General features: G+C 37.5%; 1 protein-coding gene across 8 annotated transcripts in view; it reads left to right on the forward strand.

The window, feature by feature from the left end:
- The window catches only part of FRRS1 (ferric chelate reductase 1), an 87,054-nt gene that overhangs the window by 60,545 nt on the left and 3,571 nt on the right, over nt 1–22,938 (forward strand). For 6 of the 8 annotated variants that reach the window (XM_035017951.1, XM_035017948.1, XM_035017949.1 and 3 more), the window contains 7 exons: nt 631–813; nt 8,358–8,456; nt 9,782–9,929; nt 17,105–17,218; nt 18,566–18,678; nt 20,286–20,372; nt 22,302–22,399. In XM_035017951.1, the coding sequence (XP_034873842.1) occupies nt 631–813; nt 8,358–8,456; nt 9,782–9,929; nt 17,105–17,218; nt 18,566–18,678; nt 20,286–20,372; nt 22,302–22,399 (842 nt within the window). Of the gene's footprint in view, nt 1–630; nt 814–8,357; nt 8,457–9,781; nt 9,930–17,104; nt 17,219–18,565; nt 18,679–20,285; nt 20,373–21,048; nt 22,449–22,938 lie in introns of those variants that run through there. The other 2 variants (XM_035017954.1, XM_035017953.1) reach the window with 2 other exon arrangements.

A 22,938-nucleotide genomic window follows, 5' to 3' on the forward strand; every position in this document is an offset into this window, starting at 1 on the left:
CATAAGAAGCTCTGAATCAAGTCATTGTAGATTGTTCCTGTTTTTCCTCCACTAAATTGTTATTATTTGGAGTGGTGGTATATATAGGGATAACCAATTTTTCTTACAGTTTTAATATCCAATTTGAACCTGAATTCTAGAAGCAGAGTTCAGGATCTAAATATAAAAACTTGCTAAGAGTTTGTCCATTTGCTTTTTAAAAGTCCATTCTAAAAACTCAAGGGTATCCTTTAGGTAAGAATGTCAATGTGGACTTAAATATTCTCTAAGATGTTTTTCAAAATTTGCTAGAAACTTTGCTCCAGAACATAATTAATGTGAAATATTTCGGGTATTAAAGTCCTTTTAATTTTATGTATTAAAATCCTTTTAATACTCATGCACATTATAGTCCAACTAATGTTGTCTTCCAGATTTTAATTAAAATTAATTAAGTTTAAAAGTTCACAACCTAACTACTACTTTGATCATTTCTAATTTGGGATGTGTCTTTTGTTTCCTTCTTTGAAATATCTATTATGAGAAGATATTCTTGTTAAAATTTGTGCTTCCAGGTAGTGGCTCTTTTATCATGGTGAAATGAACTGCTTGGTTGGTAATTAAGACTTTGTCTCCCTGTCATTTTTCTAGTTCAGTGCTTCAGATTGTGGGAACAAGAAGTTCTGTATTAGGAGTCCTGTGAACTGTGACCCAGAGAAGGAGCCGGCCTGTTTCTTCTTGTCCTTCACACGAGATGACCAGTCAGTGGTGGTTGAAATGAGTGGTCCCAGTAAAGGCTATTTATCCTTTGCGTTTTCTCATGACAGATGGATGGTTTGTATCCCTCACTTACGTAAGTGGTAATGAAAGAAAATTACTAGAGGGACTGTAATCAGTGGTGGTGTACTTGTTGGTTCTAGAGTCAAATGATCACACTTTAACAATGGGAAGGGGAAGGGGAGGGCAGGAAATGGTAACTTAGAGCAGATGCTGACCTAAACATCTTTGGGTATTTCATGTTTTTAACAGTTGTGCAATTACATAGCTCTAAGAACAGGCCATCCTACGGAGAGTTAGGAAAATCACTCTATATCCAGTGGACTTGCCACTGTATCTTTCTGTCTGTCTCTGTCTGTCTGTGATAAAAGCAAGAAGTGCAGTTAAGAAAAGTTGCTCTGCATAAAAGTCTTATGTTATTTGTGATGCTTTTCCAACCCTCGTTGTTTTCTCGAGTGGCCAGCAACCACAGCATGGGTTGCTGCCTCGGTGTCCCCATTTTGGTAGTCATCGGTGCCTATCCCAAACAGAGAATGACATCTGGTGTGTCCAGGCATAAATATATTCTTCACCGGTAGGCTCCTTTGTCAGATCTAGGGAAGGCAGCATTTGTTTTAAGCTGATTCTCACTCTCCCTGGGTAGTGCTGAATGGATTAAATGGTTCTATAGATGGCAGCGTTGTGCTGTGGTGTGGAAGAGCCAAGTGCTGCAGAGGCATCCTGGTCTCCCTGAAGGAAGGCAGGAGAGTATGGGCCAGGACATGTGTGAGTCCTGTTCAGAGCAGAGTTGGCGGGGAGGTTGGGGATGACTACAAATGGAGAAAGCCTCTTACTTCCACGTTAGCAAAGGCAACAGGTCTTTTCTAGAGAGGTTTCTTCCTGTCAGGTTTTAAACTTAACATCACTTCTTTAGGGAATCCTATTTCAAAAAAAGGAAAGGAACGCTGAGATTCTGTACTAGAACTAATATCTTCCCCAAAAGTGCGCTCTGATTGCATTGGTCCTTGTATGTTGCTTGCAAGTTTTGCAGGAAGCCAGGGGTAAAAAGTTACACCTAGATATTTTACTATATGTGTATGCATATGACCTAGATATTTTACTATATAGTCCTTGAATGCACCCATTATTCTCTTTCATTAAGCAAAGTGTATATCTTAAACTTATGAGAGATAAGATCTGTCATATGCTTTTATTTTTTATTATTTTTTTAGAGGGGGAGGGGCAACGGGAGAGGGAAAGAGAATCTTAAGCAGGCTCCATGCCCAGTGCAGAGCCCGATGTGGGGCTCGATCTTATGACCCTGAGATCATGACCTGAGCTGAAATCAAGAGTCAGACACTTAACCTTCTGAGCCACGTAAGCTCCCCAGATATGTCATGTGCTTTTAAAAATAACATATAAGGAATTATGACTCTTTCTTTTTTAAAGTTGTTTCTTGGGAAATTTTATACTTGATTGAATGATGTTACAGTAGTTCAAAATGTTTTCCCCATTTCCCTTTGTAATTGTCATCAAACCTATAGCATATTCTTTTGGGTATTTGCAGTTCTGGCCAAAATGAACCAGGTTTGGCGCCTAAGGGGGATGATGAGACTGGATTAAAAATAAAATGGGACTACACAGCAATAAGGAAAGATGGTGGTAGTGCTTGTTGTGTGAATGTGATGGAACTGGTTATGAAGGAAATTCTGAAGATGGCCCCCCTCCAAGGATTAACAGTGGTGGTCTCGTTGGAATAAGCATGTAGCTTCATCTGTAACATACAGTGCTCATTGAGATATGTGCTCTGGTCCCTTAAATAGAAAACATTGCAGTCACTTTAGAGTCAAACTTCATGCAATAGTATATTCACATTTTTCTTTTTCTGGTCACATAAAATCTGTCAGCGAGAGGAAAAGACAGTACTGCTACCCTGGGCGTGGTGATGAGGAGCCCATAAGTAGACCCGTTGTTTCTGTTCTAAGTTGTAGGCATCGATGGCACAAAAGCATTTGTCTTTACTTCAAGATATATTTATCTTACTTAGAAATCTTATGTTTCTAGTATAGTACTCATCAAAAAATGTTTATAAAAAAGACTTAATTATGCAGGTGCAGTTGATTTACAGAGCAATCTTACTTAATGATTAAAATCATCTGTACACCTGTTTGCCTAAATTGGGGGAAATAAATCATCCTCAGAAAATATTTTTAAAGTGGTTATTTCTATTTTTGGTTATTCAGAAAATTTTAGGATACTTTTATGACCTGCTGTTTCTTTTTAGTTCCTAATATAAATTTAAATACTGAAGGTATCTGATGCTATGAATACTAGCTAAATGATACCTTTTTCAATTTTACTTGTGAATTAATGATAACAATTATTTTGGTATTAGACTTCATCACTAAAATTGATGAAAAGTATAATTTTCCATATTTTTGCTAACAATGACTTGCTGATGTCTGAATTTTAACTAAATTTCAAAGTATACACATATTCCCTATCTCAGATACTTTATTAAATGATACAAAGTGTATCAAGAAGGCATACTATATATTAGCTTCTGTTGGCTTCCTTCTCCTGCCCAATGTCATCTTGCTCTGTACAAAATTTCTTAATGTTGAGTTCTAGAATGTTCCCAGTTCTGGCCTCTCTTGCACTTCAGATTGGGATTTCCAGTGGCTGGCTGATCTTGTCCAGATGAGTATTCCTGGACAGCACCAACCATCATTTATAAAACTGAATTTAGTATCTTCCCTCCTCATGTTTCCTGTGTTCCCCATTCTTGGTGATCAAAACAGTAATAAAAAAGCAGTTACCATTACTGATCTCTTGCTTCTTTTCAGAAACTGTCCTGGGCAGTTTATAGACTCTCATTCATTGCTGCCACCATCTTCTTTGGTGTTCAGGGAATTTGGTTGTGACTTAGGTTCTTCCCTTTTATTCACCTCAGGTCCTTCTTCCTCCTGCACACCCCCAACTTTTTGTTTTGAGAAGTTTTAAACCTACATGAAAGTTGAAAGAATAGTACAACAAACACCAATAAGTTCTTCATCTACACTTGCCATGTTCTCTCCCTTTCCTTCCCCCACCAGGTGTGTGTGTGTGTGTTTGTATGTTTGTGTGTAGATTGACTTATGAAGTGTATATAAAACACACATTTTTCCCCATACTATTTGAAAGTTATAGATATCTCATGACATTTTATCTTTACAATTTTTAGCAAGTATCTCCTAAGAACAAGGATATGCTCCTATAATTACCATAATATCTTGATCACATTGAGAAAACTTAACAATGATATAATAATTTTATGCAATATAGTCTATATTCCAAATACCTCAGTTGTCCCCATAAAGTCCTTTATAGCTGTTTTTTAAAAAAATTTCTGACCCAAGATCCAATCATTTATCACCCAATACATTTAATTATCGTATCTCTTTGATCAGTTTCCCTACCTAAAAAATCTTTTTTAAAGATTTTATTTATTTATTTGAGAGAGAGAGAATGAGAGACAGAGCATGAGAGGGAGGAGGGTCAGAGGGAGAAGCAGACTCCCTGCCGAGCAGGGAGCCCGATGCGGGACTCGATCCCGGGACTCCAGGATCATGACCTGAGTCAAAGGCAGTCGCTTAACCAACTGAGCCACCCAGGCGCCCTACCCTACCTATTTTCTAGATTTCTTTTTAGTCCAATTCTGTAGAATGTTCCACAGTTTGTACAGTAGATTCAGGTTAAGATTTTTGGCACAAAGACTGCCAAAAGGGTTTGTTTCTATCTCAGTGATCATATCAAGAGGTGTGTAATGTCAAATTAGTCCATTATTGATGATTCTGTGTTTGATCACTGGTATCTGTCAGATTTTTCCATTGTGAAGGCATATTTTCTCTCTTTTTTTTTAAAAGAAAGATTTTATTTATTCATTTGACAGAGACAGTGAGGGAGAGAGAGACAGAGCACAAGCAGGGGGAGTGGCAGGCAGAGGGAGGGGGAGTGGCAGGCAGAGGGAGAGGGAGAAGCAGACTCTGCACTGAGCAGGGGGTCTAATGTGGGGCTCGATCCCAGGGCCCTGGTATCATGACCTGAGCCAAAGGCAGATGCTTAACCAACTGAGCCACCCAGGTGCCCCGAATTTTCTCTTTTTAATTAATAAGTAATCTGTGGGGTGATACTTTGAGGGTGAATATTCTGTTCCTCAATAACATTTTACTAAATGATTTTAGCATCTATTGCTGTTCCTTTCCTGAAACAGTTATTACATTTGTGGTTACAAAATGGTGATTTTCTAAATTATTTATTAACTGGTGTTCTTCTAAAAAGAATCTTTTCTCTGCATCTGCCCTTCCCTTTTGGTGACACACTATGGACTAATGAATTCCTTTGGTCTATTGTGTTATAGTTTATCATCATCATTCTTGTTTTAGATGCTCATATTAACCCAAATACGGCTCTTTCAAGCTGTTTTTTTTTTGTGACCTTTCGATGTGTCTGTGTTAATTTTTTGGTGTGTCTTTGTTTTCTGGTGAAACAAGATGTCCACTCATCTTACACTGTTTTGCATTTTTATTTCTCCAAGGAGGTCTGTTTCCTTTTAATAGGAATAGTGTTTAAAATAAGTCAAGATTTGGGTGCCAATATGTTCATTGCTACCAATCTTCCAGATTTTTGATTCTGTCTTTGACATACTTCTTCATTCTTTTTATTGTATCGTCACTATCTCTGACTTGGCTTACACCTTTATTGTCATTTCAAGATCGCCGCAGTGACCCCTCACTAGTCCTGCTGGCTCCATGATTTCTCCTTTAAAATTTTTAGCAATTTTATTCCATTTCATCTTTCAATAGTCACTGTTGTTTTCTTCCTGGGCTACCACGGAGATCATCTCAATCCTATCTCCAGAAACCTTTAGTAGTTATAGGAAAAATGTTCTTTTTTCATTAGCATGGCTTTCAAAACTCTTCAAAGTCCTTGTTGGAATTTCCAGCCTTACCATGTATATGTGTTAGCTAACATAATCACCTGTTCCCTAAAAGTTTCATATATTTTTTTATTTCTATGTCTTTGGTCCTGGAAGTTCCTCCTTTTGGGAAACTTTTCCTTTAATCTCAACTCTACCTTATCAACATATAAATATTTTTTATTCTCTAAGGCCTACTTACTATCTTTTCTGATAAGTTTTTTCAAACCTTTGGCTCTACGTAATTTGTCCTTCCGTGGTACTTTGTCTAAACCTGTTTTATCATAATTCACATACTATTATAACTGTCTCTTCCATTAAAAAGTAGTCTTTGGTTGTAAGAACAATCTAGTCATCTTTATTTTTCCCACAGTAACCCACACAATGTTTTCTGAACAGAGTGCATTCTAAATGCTTGATTCAAGAGAAACAAATGGGAGAAAGAGGATCTGTCCAATTCAGAAACTTGGTGGAACTTCTTATATGTGTGCTTCTATGCTCCATACTTGGGGTTTCTAGAATTGCCTGGAGCCTAAGGTTGTAATAGCAACCTTCTCATACTCTTCACTGTAGAGTAGTGAGGACTGAAAGTTACTTCTTCTCCATCCCCATCATTCTCTCCAATATTTGAGAGGTCTGTCTGCAGTGAGTTAGTATGGCAGTTGGCTTATCATCATTTTGCCTCAAAATCAACCGTTTTGTTATATTAAAATTTGTTTTATTAAATAAAAAAAGAGTTTGTATACCTCATAGATGAAAGTGTAGAGAAAACACATTGTTTAAATTAGAGATCAGTGAACTTTTTCTGTAAAGATTCAGATAGTAGCAACTTTAGAATTTGTGGGCATATGGTCTGTGTTCTTAATACTCATCTCTGTGTGGTAGCACTGAAACAGCAATAGACAATCCATAAATTAATAGGTGTGGCTGTATTCCAGTAAGGCTTTCTTTGTGGATACTGAAATTTGGATTTCATGTATTTTTACTCATCATGACATATTCTTCTTTTTTTTTTTTAAAGATTTTATTTATTTGACAGAGAGAGACAACAGCGAGGGAGGGAACACAAGCAGGGGGGAGTGGGAGAGGGAGAAACAGGCTTCCCGCGGAGCAGGGAGCCCGATGCGGGGCTCGATCCCAGGACCCTGGGATCATGACCTGAGCTGAAGGCAGACGCTTAACGACTGAGCCACCCAGGCGCCCATGACATATTCTTCTTTTTAATAAATGGTTTAGATATGTAAACATCCTTGTTAGCCTGTGGGCTGTACAAAAACAGGCATCAGGCTGAATTTGGTGTGTGTGCTATAGTTGGTTGATTCCTGGTTTAAATCACCATGACTCCAAATTTCTTGAGTTGGGCTAATTCTGATTTGAATAGAAGATGTGTAACAGTGAATAATTGGTTGCTAAGGTTATGTACTTGGGAGTTCTCAAAGGTGGAACTTTAAAAAATAAATTTAAAATATGTTAGAATATCATTGGGATTAATAGCAAAATTTATTATAAATTGTCAGTCTTGGCTTTGTTTAAGGAGTTTAGTGACTACAACATATAAAAAGATCTTGTTAGATAGTTTATGGAGAATGGTTTAGAATAAGTGAAAGAACCAAAACTATACACAGTAATTTAAAATGCAGATTATTTCTTTGTACCATCATTTAAATGTAATTTGAAGATTCTGTGTGTCCTCTGATAGTCACTTTAAGCTCTAACTTTTAGAGCTAAGGAATATTGGAGACTAAAGAGTAGATAGGAATTAGACTGACAGAAAATGCCTCCTTGAGTTCAGACAAGTTGGTCTTAATATGTGATCTATTGAGTGTGTACAATATTAGCAGTATTTGATTACAGTGTCCTCATCTTAAAAGTTACCACCCCCAAACCCAATATAGTGCAGTGCATTTATAGTTATGAAAATTTGTAAGACACAGATATTTATTTACAATGTTCATAATAAGTTCAGTGAAAAAGTAACAGAACTGTGTATTTTCCTATTTGGGGTGAAAAAGTAGGTATAAATACAAATAGGTTTGGATGAATATACATGAAAGCATTAACAGTGGTGTTTGAGTTTATGGGCATATAAACATGTTATTTTAATCTATTTTTACATTGAAATTGTGTTGCTTTTGTATTATAACAAAGTTATTATTTATTTATATTGAATGAAGTATAGTTGACACACAATGTTACATTAGTTTCAGTACAACATAATGATTGGACAGTTTTAAATATCATGCTATGCTCATCACAAGTGTAGCTGCTATCTGTTACCATACAACACTGTTATACCATTGACTATATTCCCCGTGTTCTACCTTTTATTCCCATGACTTATTCATTCCACAGCTGGAAGCCTCTGTTTCCCACTGCCTCTCACCCATTTTGCCCATCCCCCCACCCCCTCCCCTCTGGCAACCACCAGGTTTGTTCCCTGTATTTATGGGTCTGTTTCTGATCTTTGTTTCTTTCTTCATTATAGCAAAATTGTTTTAAATTAATAAATTGGGCAGCCAATTCTCTTGAGTTCATAGCATCATTAGGATTGAATCAGAAAATTATGTTTTAACAGCATCAAATACTATTTGATTTCATTAGGGATGCTTTTAAAAACAAAATGTTGATATTCCTTTGAATTTTTCTCATTTGCAAATGTTTTTAGGGTGATGATGATGCTTATTTGTGTATTCGTGAAGATCAGACTGTGCACATACAACCTTCCCATTTGACAGGGCGAAGTCACCCTGTGATGGACTCCAGGGTAGGTGTGAAAATTCTGGGAACCTCCACCTGGCTTGTCCGTCTTTTGGCTGTGTGGCCAACAGTGGAGTAACTTTGCTGCAAGATAGCTCCCCATCCTCAGTTAGCAGACCCAGAGCAGGAGTCTGGCAACAGGCTTCCTTTCTTATAATAATCTGGGAGAAACTTTTCTGTGCTTTATTTTATTTTAAAATATAAAAATAAATTATATAGTATTATATTTATATGTTTAATTTATTATTAATATCATTATATATTTATATTTTAATATATATTAAAGTATATTTTATTATTATATAATTTAATAAAATTATGTGTATTTAAGGTATACAACATGATGGTTTGATATACATTGTTTTCCCACTTCCTCTCTGAGGAGTACAAGAAACATTTTCTCCTAGTTTATTTGTCTTTATCCCACTTGGCAAAATACTGTTTTTACTTGGAGTCAGAACCCCATAAGTCCTCTACCCAGGTAAGAAACTTTGGCAGATGTAGTAACCCCATCTGGCCACTGACACAAAATCAAAAACACTGAAGAAACAATTAGGAAGTAATACGCCCGTGGCCACAATGTAACATGTAACAAGGGAGAAGTCCCAAGCCCAGGGGAAAGCTCCACAGAGAGTGTGAAGTCCTAGGCAACAGCTACCGCTCCGTCAACGCTCATCTGCTTGCCGATGCCATGTGATGAGAGACACTTCTCTACCAGAAATAGGCCATCTCTGGCACAGATGCCAAGAAGAGGCACAGAAGACAACTGTCCAAGGCACTGAACCAGTCTCCGCCCTATACACTCCTCCTTCTCACTGGACGAGAAACTCTGTGTCATTAACCCAAGCCTCTTCTTAAAAATCGGTCTGTAAGGTTTTGAAAAGGAGCTGATGCTCTGACCATCTTCATCATAAAATATTCTTTTCTAACATGTGAAAAAAAAAGGATTTAGGTGACACAGGCAAGAATTCATCTTTTCCTACAAGAGAAACTTGTCTTGTGCTTTTGCAAAGTGTAGAAAAGGGGAGACGGTGGTCAAAGGGTACAAAGTTGCAGTTATGTAGGATGAGTAAGTCTAGAGATCTAATGTACAGCATGATGACTGTATTTAATAAAACTGTATTGTATACTGGAAATTTGCTAAGCGAGTAAATTTCAGGTGCTCTCACCACAAAAAAAAAGGTAAGTATGTAAGGACACAACTGTAGTAATCATTTCACTATGTATATAGTTTTCCTGGAAAGGAAATCCAGCAGGTCAGGATTTTGATCATATTTTATTTTTAACAAATCTGTGGAAAGTGCTGAGAAGACCCATTGTGTACGTTTGTAGGGTGCTCTTGAGGATCTGGCTTGGAGGCTGGCGGATGGTGTTATGCAGTGTTCTTTCAGAAGAAACATTACCCTTCCTGGGGTTAAGAATAGATTTGATCTAAACACAAGCTACTACATATTTCTAGCAGATGGTGCAGCTGACGGTGGTACGTATATTGATGAAAACTATCTTTTCAAGTTTTTTTCTCTCTCTTCTTCCCTTTTCCACCTTTCCTGAAGAGACTACTATAATTGCTCATTTTTTAAGATACACACTTGTGGGTAAAGAGTTATCAAAACCCTTTTCCATTTTTGCCTGACAGTTCGACTTTGGATGACCTTCTCGTTTTGTATCCTGGGAAACTAGATAAAAGTAGTGTCAACTATGTTATAAGGTGACATGCTTATGACAAAAGTGACTTCTGGCTGGCAAACTGCATTTGGACCAGGAAGAACTATAAATACCTAGTAAGAAGCCATATCTTTGGGCTTCCCTAAGTGTTGTGACGTTGGCAGATTCCTGGCAGGGATCCTGTAAGCAGTGACTGTGGGATTGTTGCAAGAGATGCTGGCTTTTGTAGGATAACCTGTCTAATGTGAATCTCATCTCCTTGAACCTGAGCTTTCTCCAGGGAGGTGGAAGAGGGGTAGAGAGAATAGCCCCTGGCCAACTGAATAAGGTGCTACAAGATCTCCCATCAAAGGAAAACGCCTCTAAATGCCCTGCAGCTGTGCTTGTCTCTGTCCCACATCTCTCTAAGTGAATTTGATGCCAAGTGCAGCCCGCAGTAGTTTTATGTGTTTGAATATTTACTTTATCCTCTTTTTTTAAAAGAATATTTCCTTTGTCCTTAAGAAGACTGCCCTGGTGGGTATTGCAACACATAGTAATAAGGATTATTAGATTTTGTTTAAGGTCTTGGCTGATGATGTTTTGAAGAACTACAGGAAATGCCAAGGTAGTATGTAGTGACTCATCTCTTGAGAGATAATACCGCCCCCAAACTTTGAGAATATAGCTTCCTTTGAAAATGGTGAGAAGCTGGGTGGATGGAATGGAAGGATGGGGGTGAGGTAAAGGAAGAGAAAGAGCAGAAATGTGGTGTAGGTAAAATGGTGAAAAGCCCTTGCATATTCTATCATGTGGTTTTGATTTTATACTATGGGTAAAGGGGACACAATAGTTTTGAAGCAGGATAAAGTATTTCCTCAGTGTTATGAGAAAATTTAGGAATATTCGTAGATTTAGTTGTAGGTGATATATGTAGTTATTTTAGTTAAATCGTGTAGTCTCGTTTGCGCCAGTAACAGCAAAAAGAGCTTGAAAATCATTTCTTGGCTAAGTGATGATAATGAAGAAAAACTACTCCGTGCTAATGACTGCCAGTCACTGGCTAAGCACTGTAGTTAGATCCTTCATTTTTATCTTCATAAAAATTATATTAGATATGTACTCTTTTACTATCCCTGTTTCATCCAGGAGGAAACAGAGGCTTAGGAGCGGTTAAGTAATTTGCCCAGATGAGTCCATGGTAGAGCTGGAATTTGAACCCAAACTCGTTGACCTCAGAGCCTAAGTCGTCAACACTTTTGAACATGGAAAATGTAGGAATTGAATTTTTAATGAGGAAAAGGGTCAAATATTTGTGTTTTGAAACGGATGCCACTCAAGTAGAGGTAATTGTGTTTGTTGTTACTCTAGCTGTCACTTATTGTGCATTACATATATCCCATGTCTCACAGAGGCTTTGTCAATAGACATTATATTGCCCATTTAAGAGGAGGAAACTGGAACCTAGAAAGGCTAAGTAACTCGTTCCAAATCAAACAAGTAGCGGAGTCAGAAATTTCATCCCAGGCTGTTCTGCTTACAGAAGCCGTGCCCTTTCCATCATACCAGCCTGCTTCCTTTGGTGCCTGGTGTGGTGCAGGTGCTCCATGAGTGACTACTGAAGCAAATGGATGTCTTCAGCTGCTAGGGCATTTAACGGTTTGCACTTATACTTTAAAAAACTTGATACTTAGGGGCACCTGGGTGGCTCAGATGGTTAAGCGTCTGCCTTCGGCTCAGGTCATGATCTTGGGGTCCTGGGATTGAGCCCCATGTCAGACTCCCTGCTCAGCTGGGAGCCTGCTTCTCCCTCTGCCTCCACCCCTCCTCCCTGCTCATGCTCCCTCTCCCAGTTAAATAAATAAAATCTTCAAAAAAAACTTGATACTTAAAAAATTTACACTTTAAAAGAAAAGCAGTTTCATTTAAGTAGATGAATTCTATTATATAATAAATTGTGTGTGGGGGTGTGTGTGGCGATGCCAAAACTTTCTTCTTAGGTCAGCACTGTAGAAATTGAAATGCATTTTCTGATAGAAACAATATTTTAAGTGATAGTTCCAATATTCCCCCAGAAAAATCTAGTTCATGGATAATATAGGTGCAGAATGGAGCATTTCTGTATCTCCCTCTCCTGCTGGTGTTGCTATGCGGATGGTATGGTGGGGAGAATCTCTATCTTTTGTGGTGTTTCTCAAAGTGTGGCCCCAAACAACCTGCTTCAGAACCATTTGGAGTGACTGCTGAAAATGTAGATTCCCGAACTCCAGCTTAGACTCACTGAATCTCTGTCGTTGATGCTTGGAATCTGCAGGTGATTGTTTTGTATACTGTGGTTTGATAACTTACTACTCTAGGACAAGTTTCTCCCAAATAAGGTATATACATTGTAAGGCAGTTTAGGGGATACAATGAGCAACACTAGAATCTTATATTTAGATTTATTTTATCTCCTCTCATCTCAAAAATTTCTATTTTAATATATTTTACAGTGTTCATAATGCATTAAGACAATAGTACATGAATATGTTCTAAAGTATACATATATTGGGAGCACAGACTCATTTTTAAAATTTTTTTTATTTCTTTAAAGATTTTATTTGAGAGAGAGCAGGAGCAGAGGGGTGGGGCAGAAGGAGAGGGAGAGGCAGACCCCCTGCTGAGCAGGGAGCCCCACATGGGGCTCTATCCCAGGACCCCAGGATCATGACCTGAGCTGAAGGCAGCTGCTCAACCAACTGAGCCACCTGGGTGCCCCGGACTCATTTTTTTTTTTAAACTGGTGGAGTGCAAAGCAAAAATGCAAAACAAAACCTTAAAAAAAAAACCCCAAACCCAAACCTAGGCATTAATGCTTCAGGGAATAAACTTTCCATTACCCTTGTATTGGGGAACAAAATAAAATTGCCACATAAATCATTGTCTCTTCTGTTATCTAGTTATATGTATGTGAACCATTTATAAATTGCACTCTGCTTAAAAGCAGTGAGACTTTGTGAGGTTGAAACCATTTTTCAAAGCAATCATAAAATCTCTGTGACCCATATAAATGTAAAATGTACCCAATTGCAGTAAAATCCATTTAAAACCTTTTTCTAATGCTGTTTTCCCCCCCAGAATGCTAACATTGCCCTATCATGAGATAAGCAGTCATGGGAAATGATAGAACTCACTTGGGTGAATAAGTAATTCACAATTAGGAAATCTACCAATTTAAATAATTAATGAATTGGAGACCCCGTTATCACATGACCGGTTATTTTAACAATTTAGGAATACCACACGTCACGTAATACTGTAGAGCCTTGTACTAAACACGAAGTCAATCTGCCTTAGAGCAGAAATCCAAGATTATAATGGAGCCATACAAAGGAATCCCAAAATTATAATGGACTTCTGCTTTTATGAAGGTTCAGTTCTTGGTTAGCCTATGGGTCTGCAGTGAATCAGTTTAAAAACACTTTCTTCCAACTTGCCTCTCAGGCTATTGGGGAATGTGGTCTGGTTTTCATCACCACAACTCTACTAATTCAGTATAATTCCTGATAGTTATTGTCTCTTTCTTCTTGACTCTCTTCTCTAGGTATTCGTTACGTAAAACTTTTCTTGTTTTCTGCTTTCTCTCCGATCCTCTCTGTTATAAACAAGCCATGATATAGTAGTATTTGTGAAACAAATAACCAGTTGTCCTAATGCCATTTTTTGAATAGTTTATTTTATCTCTGCTGCTTCAGAAGCCTCTTTATTGTATGCCCAACATCTATCAATAAATCAAACTATTTCTAGTTTATTCTTCCATTACTCAATTACTGTGTCCGTTGAAACTACTGTAGCTTTATAATAGGTTATGAATTTTGATAGAGCATGATTCCCCTCCTGGCCTCCTTTTCTAGGAATTCTTGCCTCTTTGTTGTATATCTTTTCTTCTAGATAAACTTTAGAAATGACTGTCAGATTCCATTGAAAATCCTATTGGGGTTGTGATTGGAATTGCAATGAAATTTTAGATTAATTTTGGAAATAATCAACATCTTTGCAATAGTGAATCTTTCTATCCAGGAATATATTGGATATTCCATTGATTAAAATCTGGTGGTTTTCTTCATGTCTTCATATAGGTTTATATATTTTTTGTTACTTTGTTTCTATGTATTTTATAGATTTCTAATACAAACTATTGTGAATGGGATTATTTTTCTTACATTTTCTAAATTTGTTGGTGTGTAGGAAAGTTATTGATATTTGAATGTTTATCTTGAATTTAGCCATCTAGTTTGCCAGTTGATTATTTGGATTTTCTAGATAAACGCCATATTTTATGCAAATAACGACAAGGTTCAAAGCCCTCATTTTTTTCTTGTTTCATTGCATTGATTACTTCTCCCAGAAAAAGTGGACTGGTAGTGGTGCTGTGGCAAGCCTTCTTGTCTTGTTCCTAAATTTGATGGGAATGCTTCTGATATTCATTGTTGTGTCATGTTTGTTGTATTTTTTTGGTAGGTATCTCTTACGGTGTTTAGGAAATGATCTTTTCTTAACTTGACAGAGTTCATGACATGAACATGTGCTGAATTTCATCTGAGGTCTTTTAGGCAGCAATTGAGATAATATTTTACCATTACTTTTGTAGACTTCAAAATGGCAAACAATCCTCAACTTTATTGGGATAAACCTTGCTTGGCTATGTTTCATAGTTCTCTTAATGGGCAGTTGATTTGACTCACTAATATTTTATTATTTAAACTTTTTGTATCTATATTTGTAATTGATTTTGGTCTATGGTTGTGGGATTGTGTGCGTGTGTGTGCGCATGCATGCCTAGTTTTGGTTTCAGTGTTATTCTAATCTCATAGAATGAACTCTAGAAGAGCTTAAATAAATAAGAATTTTTAAAGTTAAGGGGCGCCTGGGTGGCTCAGATGGTTGGGCATCTGCCTTCGGCTCAGGTCATGATCCCAGGTTTCTGGGATCGAGTCCCGCATCGGGCTCCCTGCTAGGCGGGGAGCCTGCTTCTCCCTCTGCCTCTGCCTCTCTTTCTCTCTCTCTCTCTGACTCTCATGAATAAATAAATAAAACATAAAAAAAAAAGAAATTTTAAAGTTAAAAAAAATTTTTTAATTGTATAATAGAACTCATCCACATAATAACTGTCTGAACCTTTAGGGATAGAAATATTTGACTAATTAAAAAAATTCTTCTACCATTATTACTCTCCAGAATTACTACTACTTCTTTGGTGAAGTTTTTAATTCTAGATTTTTCCATAAATTCATCCATTTCATTTAGATTTTAAAATATTTTTGGCTTACTTAAAGTTGTATGTAGCATTTTCATATAATTTTGAAGAGTATCTTCTATTATCAGCTGCTGTGTCACCCTTTTTATTTCTAATACTGTTTGTGTTCTTTCTTTTTATCTTGTGGTTGGACTTGCCAAACACTCAGTCGATTTCATTGGCCTTTTATAGACTTCATTTTTGACTTACTAGTTTGTTAATTTCTACCTTTATTTTTAACCAATCTTCCTTTCTGTTTTCCTGGGTTATATTTTGTTGGTGTAAACACCTCTTGAATTAAATGATGACTTCAATACTTTAAGTCTTTTTTTTTTTTTTTAAAGATTTTATTTATTTATGTGAGAGAGAGAGACAGAGACAGTGACAAAGATAGTGAGAAAGAGCACAGGTGGGGAGGAGAGGGAGAAGCAGACTCCCTGCTGAGCAAGGAGCCCAATGCAGGGCTCCATCCCAGGGCCCTGTGATCATGACCTGAGCCGAAGGCAGACGCTTGACCGACTGAGCCACCCAGGGCCCCTAAGTCTTTTTTTTTTTTAAAGGAAATTCTTTTTAAATGATAAAAGCTTCTTTTGAATAGTACCTTGATTGCATCACATGTGTTTTGATATGAAATGTCTTCATTGTGCAATTTAAATTTTGATTTCCTGTTTAGCCCCAGGGTTATTTAGAAGAGTAGTTTTATAAATATCTAGGTGGATCATTTTTTCCTAGCTTTTTGTTGTTTATTTTTAGTTTTGTTGTGTTTTGGATAAATAATATAACCTGTATCTTATATAATTATTTCTTTTTGGAAATTATTGAGATGTAGTCTATAGTCTAGTACTTATTATTATTGGGGTAAAGATTCCTATATATCTGTTATATCAAATTTCTTAATTCTTTTTATTCTTTTTGACACTTGTATTCTTAAAATAATGTATGTTCCATGATTTATTCTCCTAATGATGGACATTTAGCTTGCTTAAATTTTTTTTTTTTTTTTTTGGTCCAGCACAAAAACCCCACAACTTCTCGTAGAGATTCTTATACATATATCTTTGGGTAAAAGGGGAGTATTTCTGTAGGATAGATTCCCAGAATGAACAGCCACACATACATACTCACATACCAGACTGATTCTATACATTCACAGACTTAATCTTATACATAATAAATAATAACACATCCTTAATTTGTTTACATCACCATTATTTGGGATTTTGATTTGTTAGTCAAAGCCGGTCCGAATTGACCATATGCCAAATAATATAATATTGCATCAACATGCTTTTGTTTGTCTTCTACCCACCTACTTTGTCCAGGTCTGAGTTCTGTTAGTTTAGTCTAGGATTCCAGATTTTTAAAAAGTATGTAGTATCTTTGAAGAATTGTATTTGACATTTTCAGTGATTTTTGATATTACCAGTGATCATCTTGACTTCCCAGTGTTTGGTCTCTTGCATACCACCTGCTCTTTCAGCATAACTTCGCCATTCTTCGTCCTCGTTTTGATTCATCTCTTGATTGGCTAAATTATTTCTTTAACTTTTTTCAAGATGATCATGTGTACTTGTGTATACATTTATGTGGCTTTTGCATATGAGTGGCATCTCTGATGATATTTATTTATTTTTTATTACCGTAAGAAAGTTTGTTTCTTTGCCATGCCACTGTCTTTCCATTCCTTCTCTCCTGAGGAAGTAATTCTTCTTCATTTTCTTTTTGTGAAATTTCAGGTCAAATTTATAAGCATTCTCAGCAACCTTTGATTACATATGAAAAATATAATGTGACAGACTATCCAAGGAATGTGGGAGGATCCCATTCTTTTTTCCTTCTGAAGGCTCATGGTAAGTTATGTGTGTAGTATTATTACTACTTTGTGCAATAAATTTACCTGATGACTCAGTGCTGGCTGGATTAGGAATGGCGGTGGGCATAATTTACCAAATGTTCATCAGTCTTCTGTATTTAAATATTAACATTTGCAGGTAGCAATGTTTATCTTAATGTTTTCTCCTTTTTATTAAAAATGGAAAGTAGGGATTAGTCATTGGTTTTAACCCTGGCTGTACATTAAAGTCACTAATGGAGCTTTTAAGACATCTATAATTTTTAAAGAGTGCCCTAGTTATTTCTAACTGTAGCCAGAGTTGAGTATCTGGGTTAATCAATTTAATTTTTGTGAGACCTTAATTAGGCCATTTATTAAAATAAAGGCTTATAATAAAAGAGTGCTTTGTGATTTTGATTGTTTAATAGTAGTTTGGTTTCAGAAATACAGTTTTGTTGAAGAACTGATTAGTGTATAAGTAATTGAGGGTGTACAAATTACTCAGTGCTATACAAATGATGATTTTAACCATGATATGATTAAATCATTAAAATGATGAAATTAACCACGTTGGAAGAGCAATAGCCCCAAAATAAGGTTCTAACATGCTCGGTTCTACAGATGAAAGTCGATTCCATTTGAAAAGTAGCCCGGTTTGTTGTTGAAAAGATGGGATTTAAAAGTAGGGGAATAGTGTAGTGTATACTTGTATGGGGTGGGGAATCTGTCCTTATTTGGTATATTTCCTTTATATTCCCAGAGTTATTCCTTCCAGTAGAGTTTCAATAAATGTCATCATAGTTAAGCTTGAAAATAATTTTATTATTGGTAATTTGCTTCTACTGGTAGCTCCAGGGTGACAGTAATTGGATTTCGCATGTAACCTGCCTATTTGTTTTTCACTGTTTTTGGAATGAGAAGTGAGAAGATGCTCGCCTACCTGCAGAAGGGCTGTATTAGTGTCATGGTTAAGAGCACAGTTGCTGAAGCCAGGCTGGGTTCGGATCCCAACTTTGTAACCTTAGGCGAGTTACTTAACTTCTCTCTTCCTTAGTTTCCCTATCCAGCAAAACCCGAATAATAATTGTAACTACTGAATGGGATTGTAATAAAGATCAATTAGAGTAATACATGTAAAGCACTCGGAGACAGTGCCTGGCACACGGTAGGAGCGACGGAAGTGTTAGCTGTTAGAAGTAGTAATGGTGGCGGTAAAAGCTATGATATGCGGGATGTTTTTAGGTTATGCTTACGTTCATTGAATGTATTTCCTTAGTTGTTTTCCATGTTCTGAGCATTTGGCATGGCCCTTTAAGAAACAGCGTGGTTTGTGTTTTCAACCCTTTTATTTTCCCACCTGCAGGTGCCTTAATGTTTGTGGCATGGATGACTACCGTGGGCATAGGTGTGCTCATTGCTCGGTTCTTCAAATCTGTGTGGTCAAAGGCTTTCTTTGGTCAAGCAGCTTGGTTTCAGGTAGGTGGGAGAAAAAGTTTAATGCAATTTCCATATTATTTGAACACTGCAACATGAAAACATACATAGTATGTGGGTTTCTTTTCCTTTCTTTCTTTTTTTTTTTTTTTTGTGGTTATAGTTGTTGTAGTTGTGGAATCCTAATAATTCCTTCATTTTGCTCTTTGGCTTCCTAACCAATTGAGAAGAGACATAAGATACTTGATGGTGGTCAAAATAGAGACAGCTTTATGAGGGTCAGGCTGGATTGGAGAATGTCTCAGGACCATGTGCATCCCTTTGCAACATAGACTTTGGGACCCAAAAGATCCTGACTTACGTGTCTGTTGGACGAGGGTAGAGCCTGGAAGAGCATTCATTCACTGCTCTTACTGAGTACAGATAGGTCAAGGCGGATGGGAGAGCCGAAGAAAGAAGTAGCGAGGGTTAATGCATTTCCGAACAGAGGTCTGGCCTCTGGTTGATGCCAATGAATGTTAGACTGTCCCTAACTCACTACTCAAGATCATCTGTCTACTCTGTAGGTGGGAAGAGGAGCTAGAAGTGTTTTTTTTCATGCTGCCCCTTTGCATGGGATGAGGAGGCAGACTCTTCATAGAAAGACAAGAGTCAATAAGCACGCCTCAAAACAAAGCAAAACAACCTTCTCTTTCACATGTCACGGAGTATAGATGTTGCACGTATAGTGGAAGATCAATGTGTCTATGTTGAGATAGCATGTACATGTCTGCTTTTGAGAAAATACTGTTTATTGGAACAGTTTGAACTTTATAAGGAGTATTCTTGAAACTTTATGTACATATAAGTTTGTAGCCTTTAAGACTTACCTTATCTAACCTGGTTTCTCACTATTGGCTGACAGGGTCAGTCTGTTTTATATGTTCTCACTACTGCTATGCACCTTGCTCGCCTCTGTCTCTGCCTTTGATTTCACTCTCTCGTTCTCTCTCTCATCTGCTCGTATGGATATTCCCAATTGGAAAATTCTTTCTGTCTCCACTTTACCAATTCGGTTCTCTACTGCCTTTAAAACTCTGCTGTCTCTATATGTAGTGCGATATATAGAGTGATTATGTGTTCTCCTTTCCCTGAGATAGTTTTTGTTTGCATCATTTATCCTGACATACTCAATTAACAGTGTCATTCCACTTGCATGATTTAGACAATGAATGACATTTCATAAATGTTTCATCTCCTCACTTGTATGCGAAGCTTCTCGGGAGACAGTATTTTCTGTTTCCTTGCTGTCTGATGGTATCTGGTACAGCACTGTGCTTGGTGGTGGAACTTAATAAAGGAAGGAAAGGAAGGACTTTTGGCAAGTAGGTATGCTCCGTGTGTGAAATAGCCATTAATGCTGCTCTGTGCAGGTGAAGTCTTGGCAAATGCTTTTGAATGACGAGGATGGCAGCTTAGAGTTTTCTTTAAGTTCAGTCGTTTACTAAGTTTTTTTTTTTTTTTTTTAACTCACAGCAAATGGTGATGAGATGTCCATCGAATGCCTGCCTTCAGTGAATCCCACCCCTCAGTCTTCTTGCCACAGTAACGCCAACTCCTTCCTCTTACCTGGTTAATTGTATTCTCATGGTTATATTTCACCCTTGCAGGTGCATCGGATGCTCATGCTCACGACCACCGCCCTTACCTGCATTGCTTTTGTTCTGCCTTTTGTTTACAGAGGAGGCTGGAGTTGGGTAGGTATCTCTCAAACAGGATGTTTTTATATAAATTCATTTTGATGTCAGAGGAGGTTGCTGTTTCATTCTCAAATGAGAGGTTAAAAGATATTTCTGCGTACATCTCTCTTTCCTTTTTTTAATCATCTGGCAACTGTTCCATATGGCTGGGGGGTCAGGGAATAGAGTGAGGATGTCATTGCAGATTACTTGATAATGAAATATATTTTTAGGCTGCATCAAATGTTATGGATACTCTACATAGCTTGGGTGAGTTTTCTCACTATGGAGCAGTGAAAATTCAGTGTGCTATCTAAGGAACGTGAACTTTGTAAGTGGTTTTCTCTAACTAATACTATGATTACCACTAAGCAAATGTTAGAGCGAAGATATTTACTGGTATGCGCACCAGTGATTCTTCAGCACCCAGAGCAGCTTCTGGTATGTAGTAGGTCCTCAGTAAGTATTGAATGAATGAATAAGGCTTACCAAGAATAAGTAATATACCTAAGGTCAGATCTGTGCTTCCCATGACATTTCTCCAATTTCATATCCAGTCAGAATTCGATCTCAAACTTTGATATTTCCATTCCGGTTGTTGCTATAAGGGCAAGATTGATGAATCTTGGGTCTAGGAAACCTCCCTCCTGCTTTTTAGGTAGTTTCTAAATTGGTCAACCTATTTTTTTTAAAGGAAATGATGAAAATCTTCATATGAATCTAGACATCAGAACCTTATTTTATGCAGGTATTTGGGACAAGGGTAATGCTTATTTTGTGAGCTTTGTAGTTTGCAGTCTTTGCCATTTATGAATTGGATCATATAAAGGGGAGACTATAGTAGCCATGTCACAGGCTTTTTGAGAATTGAGAGTTAATTAGCTGAAAGCACTTAGGACAGTTTTGTGCACATTCTAAGCACATGTAGGAATTTCATTGCTGCTGTTACTGTCGTTTTATGAAACAGAGGCCCTTTCCCTCTCCATGGTCCTGGTTATAATTTTATCCGTCTATAACTGAGTCCATAGCTTGAGCGTGTTTTTGTAATGTTCTTTTGTCAGCTTACTGTTCTTCTTGACCAAAGCATCCCATCGTGGCTTAGAAACCATTATACCCTTGTTCTAGATCACAGATTTTAGAGCCTACCCAAGCATGGCAGTCAGTGACAACAGACTGTAATATTCCCCCACCTAAACATGTCACAGGTTAGAACATCTCCTTAGTCTCTTAAGTTTTTAAGTGGAATAATTGTGCCAAGCGATCTACCGTCTGCTGTTTTGAGCAGGCATGTAGCATTTCTAAGAGAGGAGTGGAGCTGACAGTGTTGCGATACTTTGTTGATGTTTTTTCTCAGGTTATCCCTCCATTCTGAACAGAGGAGCTAAGATTTTAATGCAGTGGCTATACAGGTTATTCATTTAATCCACATTTGTTGAGTGATTAAAGCTCTGTTAAGCATTGGAGTTATAGGGAATCATATAGAACCTTCAGCTCAGGGAAACACAGAGTTCTAAACAAAATTACCGTACACTGGGGTGATTGCCCTTGACATGGGGATACTAACTAGTCCTAGGTGGGCTGTACTAGAGTTGGTGATCATCTAACATCCTGATGGGGGAGAGGCAGCACCTTACATGGATTCCACCACAACCAATTTACACACTCTATGTCGTTGGACAGACTGCTTGTTATCTCTAAGCCTCAGTTCCCCATGAAAGTGGGGTATTGATAACTGTCAAGCATTGTAGTGAGCATCAGTAATAATGTATATAAAGTACATGCCTGGTATACAGTAGGTGCTCAGTGAATGGTGCCTGTTCTTATTAGTAAATGTTTTAAGCTACAGAAAAACGCTAAGAATACATCATCTGTGTGTATTATTTTTAACTTGAGGATTTACATTGATGGGTGAGATCGAGACCATTAAAATCATGTAACTTTGTTCAGTATGCAGGTTATCACCCGTATCTTGGTTGTATAGTGATGATTTTAGCAGTTCTTCAGCCTCTTTTGGCAGCCTTCAGGCCAACTTTACATGACCCAAGGTACTTAGAGCTTTTATATATAAATGGTCTTAATGTGGATATCATTATTTGGCAAACTAATTCCTTTTTTTTTTAATTATTATGTTATGTTAATCACCATACATTACATCATTAGTTTTTTTTTTTTTTTTAAAGATTTTATTTATTTGACACAGAGAGAGAGAGCTAGAGAGGGAACACAAGTAGGGGGAATGGGAGAGGGAGAAGCAGGCTCCCTGCCGAGCAAGGAACCTGATGGAGGGCTCAATCCCAGGACCCTGGGATCATGACCTGAGCCGAAGGCAGACGCTTAACGACTGAGCCACCCAGGTGCCCCTACATCATTAGTTTTTGATGTAGTGTTCCATCATTCATTGTTTTGCATATAACACCCAGTGCTCCATGCAGTGTGTGTCCTCTTTAATACCCATCACCAGGCTAACCCATCCCCCCACCCCCTCCCCTCTAGAACGCTCAGTTTGTTTCTCAGAGTCCATAGTCTCTCATGGTTTGTCTCCCCCTCCGATTTCCCCCTCTTCATTCTTCCCTTCCTGCTATCT

Source organism: Mirounga leonina, unplaced genomic scaffold (assembly GCF_011800145.1).
Source record: "Mirounga leonina isolate KUSES-001 unplaced genomic scaffold, KU_Mleo_1.0 Mir_173, whole genome shotgun sequence".
NCBI lineage: Eukaryota > Metazoa > Chordata > Mammalia > Carnivora > Phocidae > Mirounga > Mirounga leonina.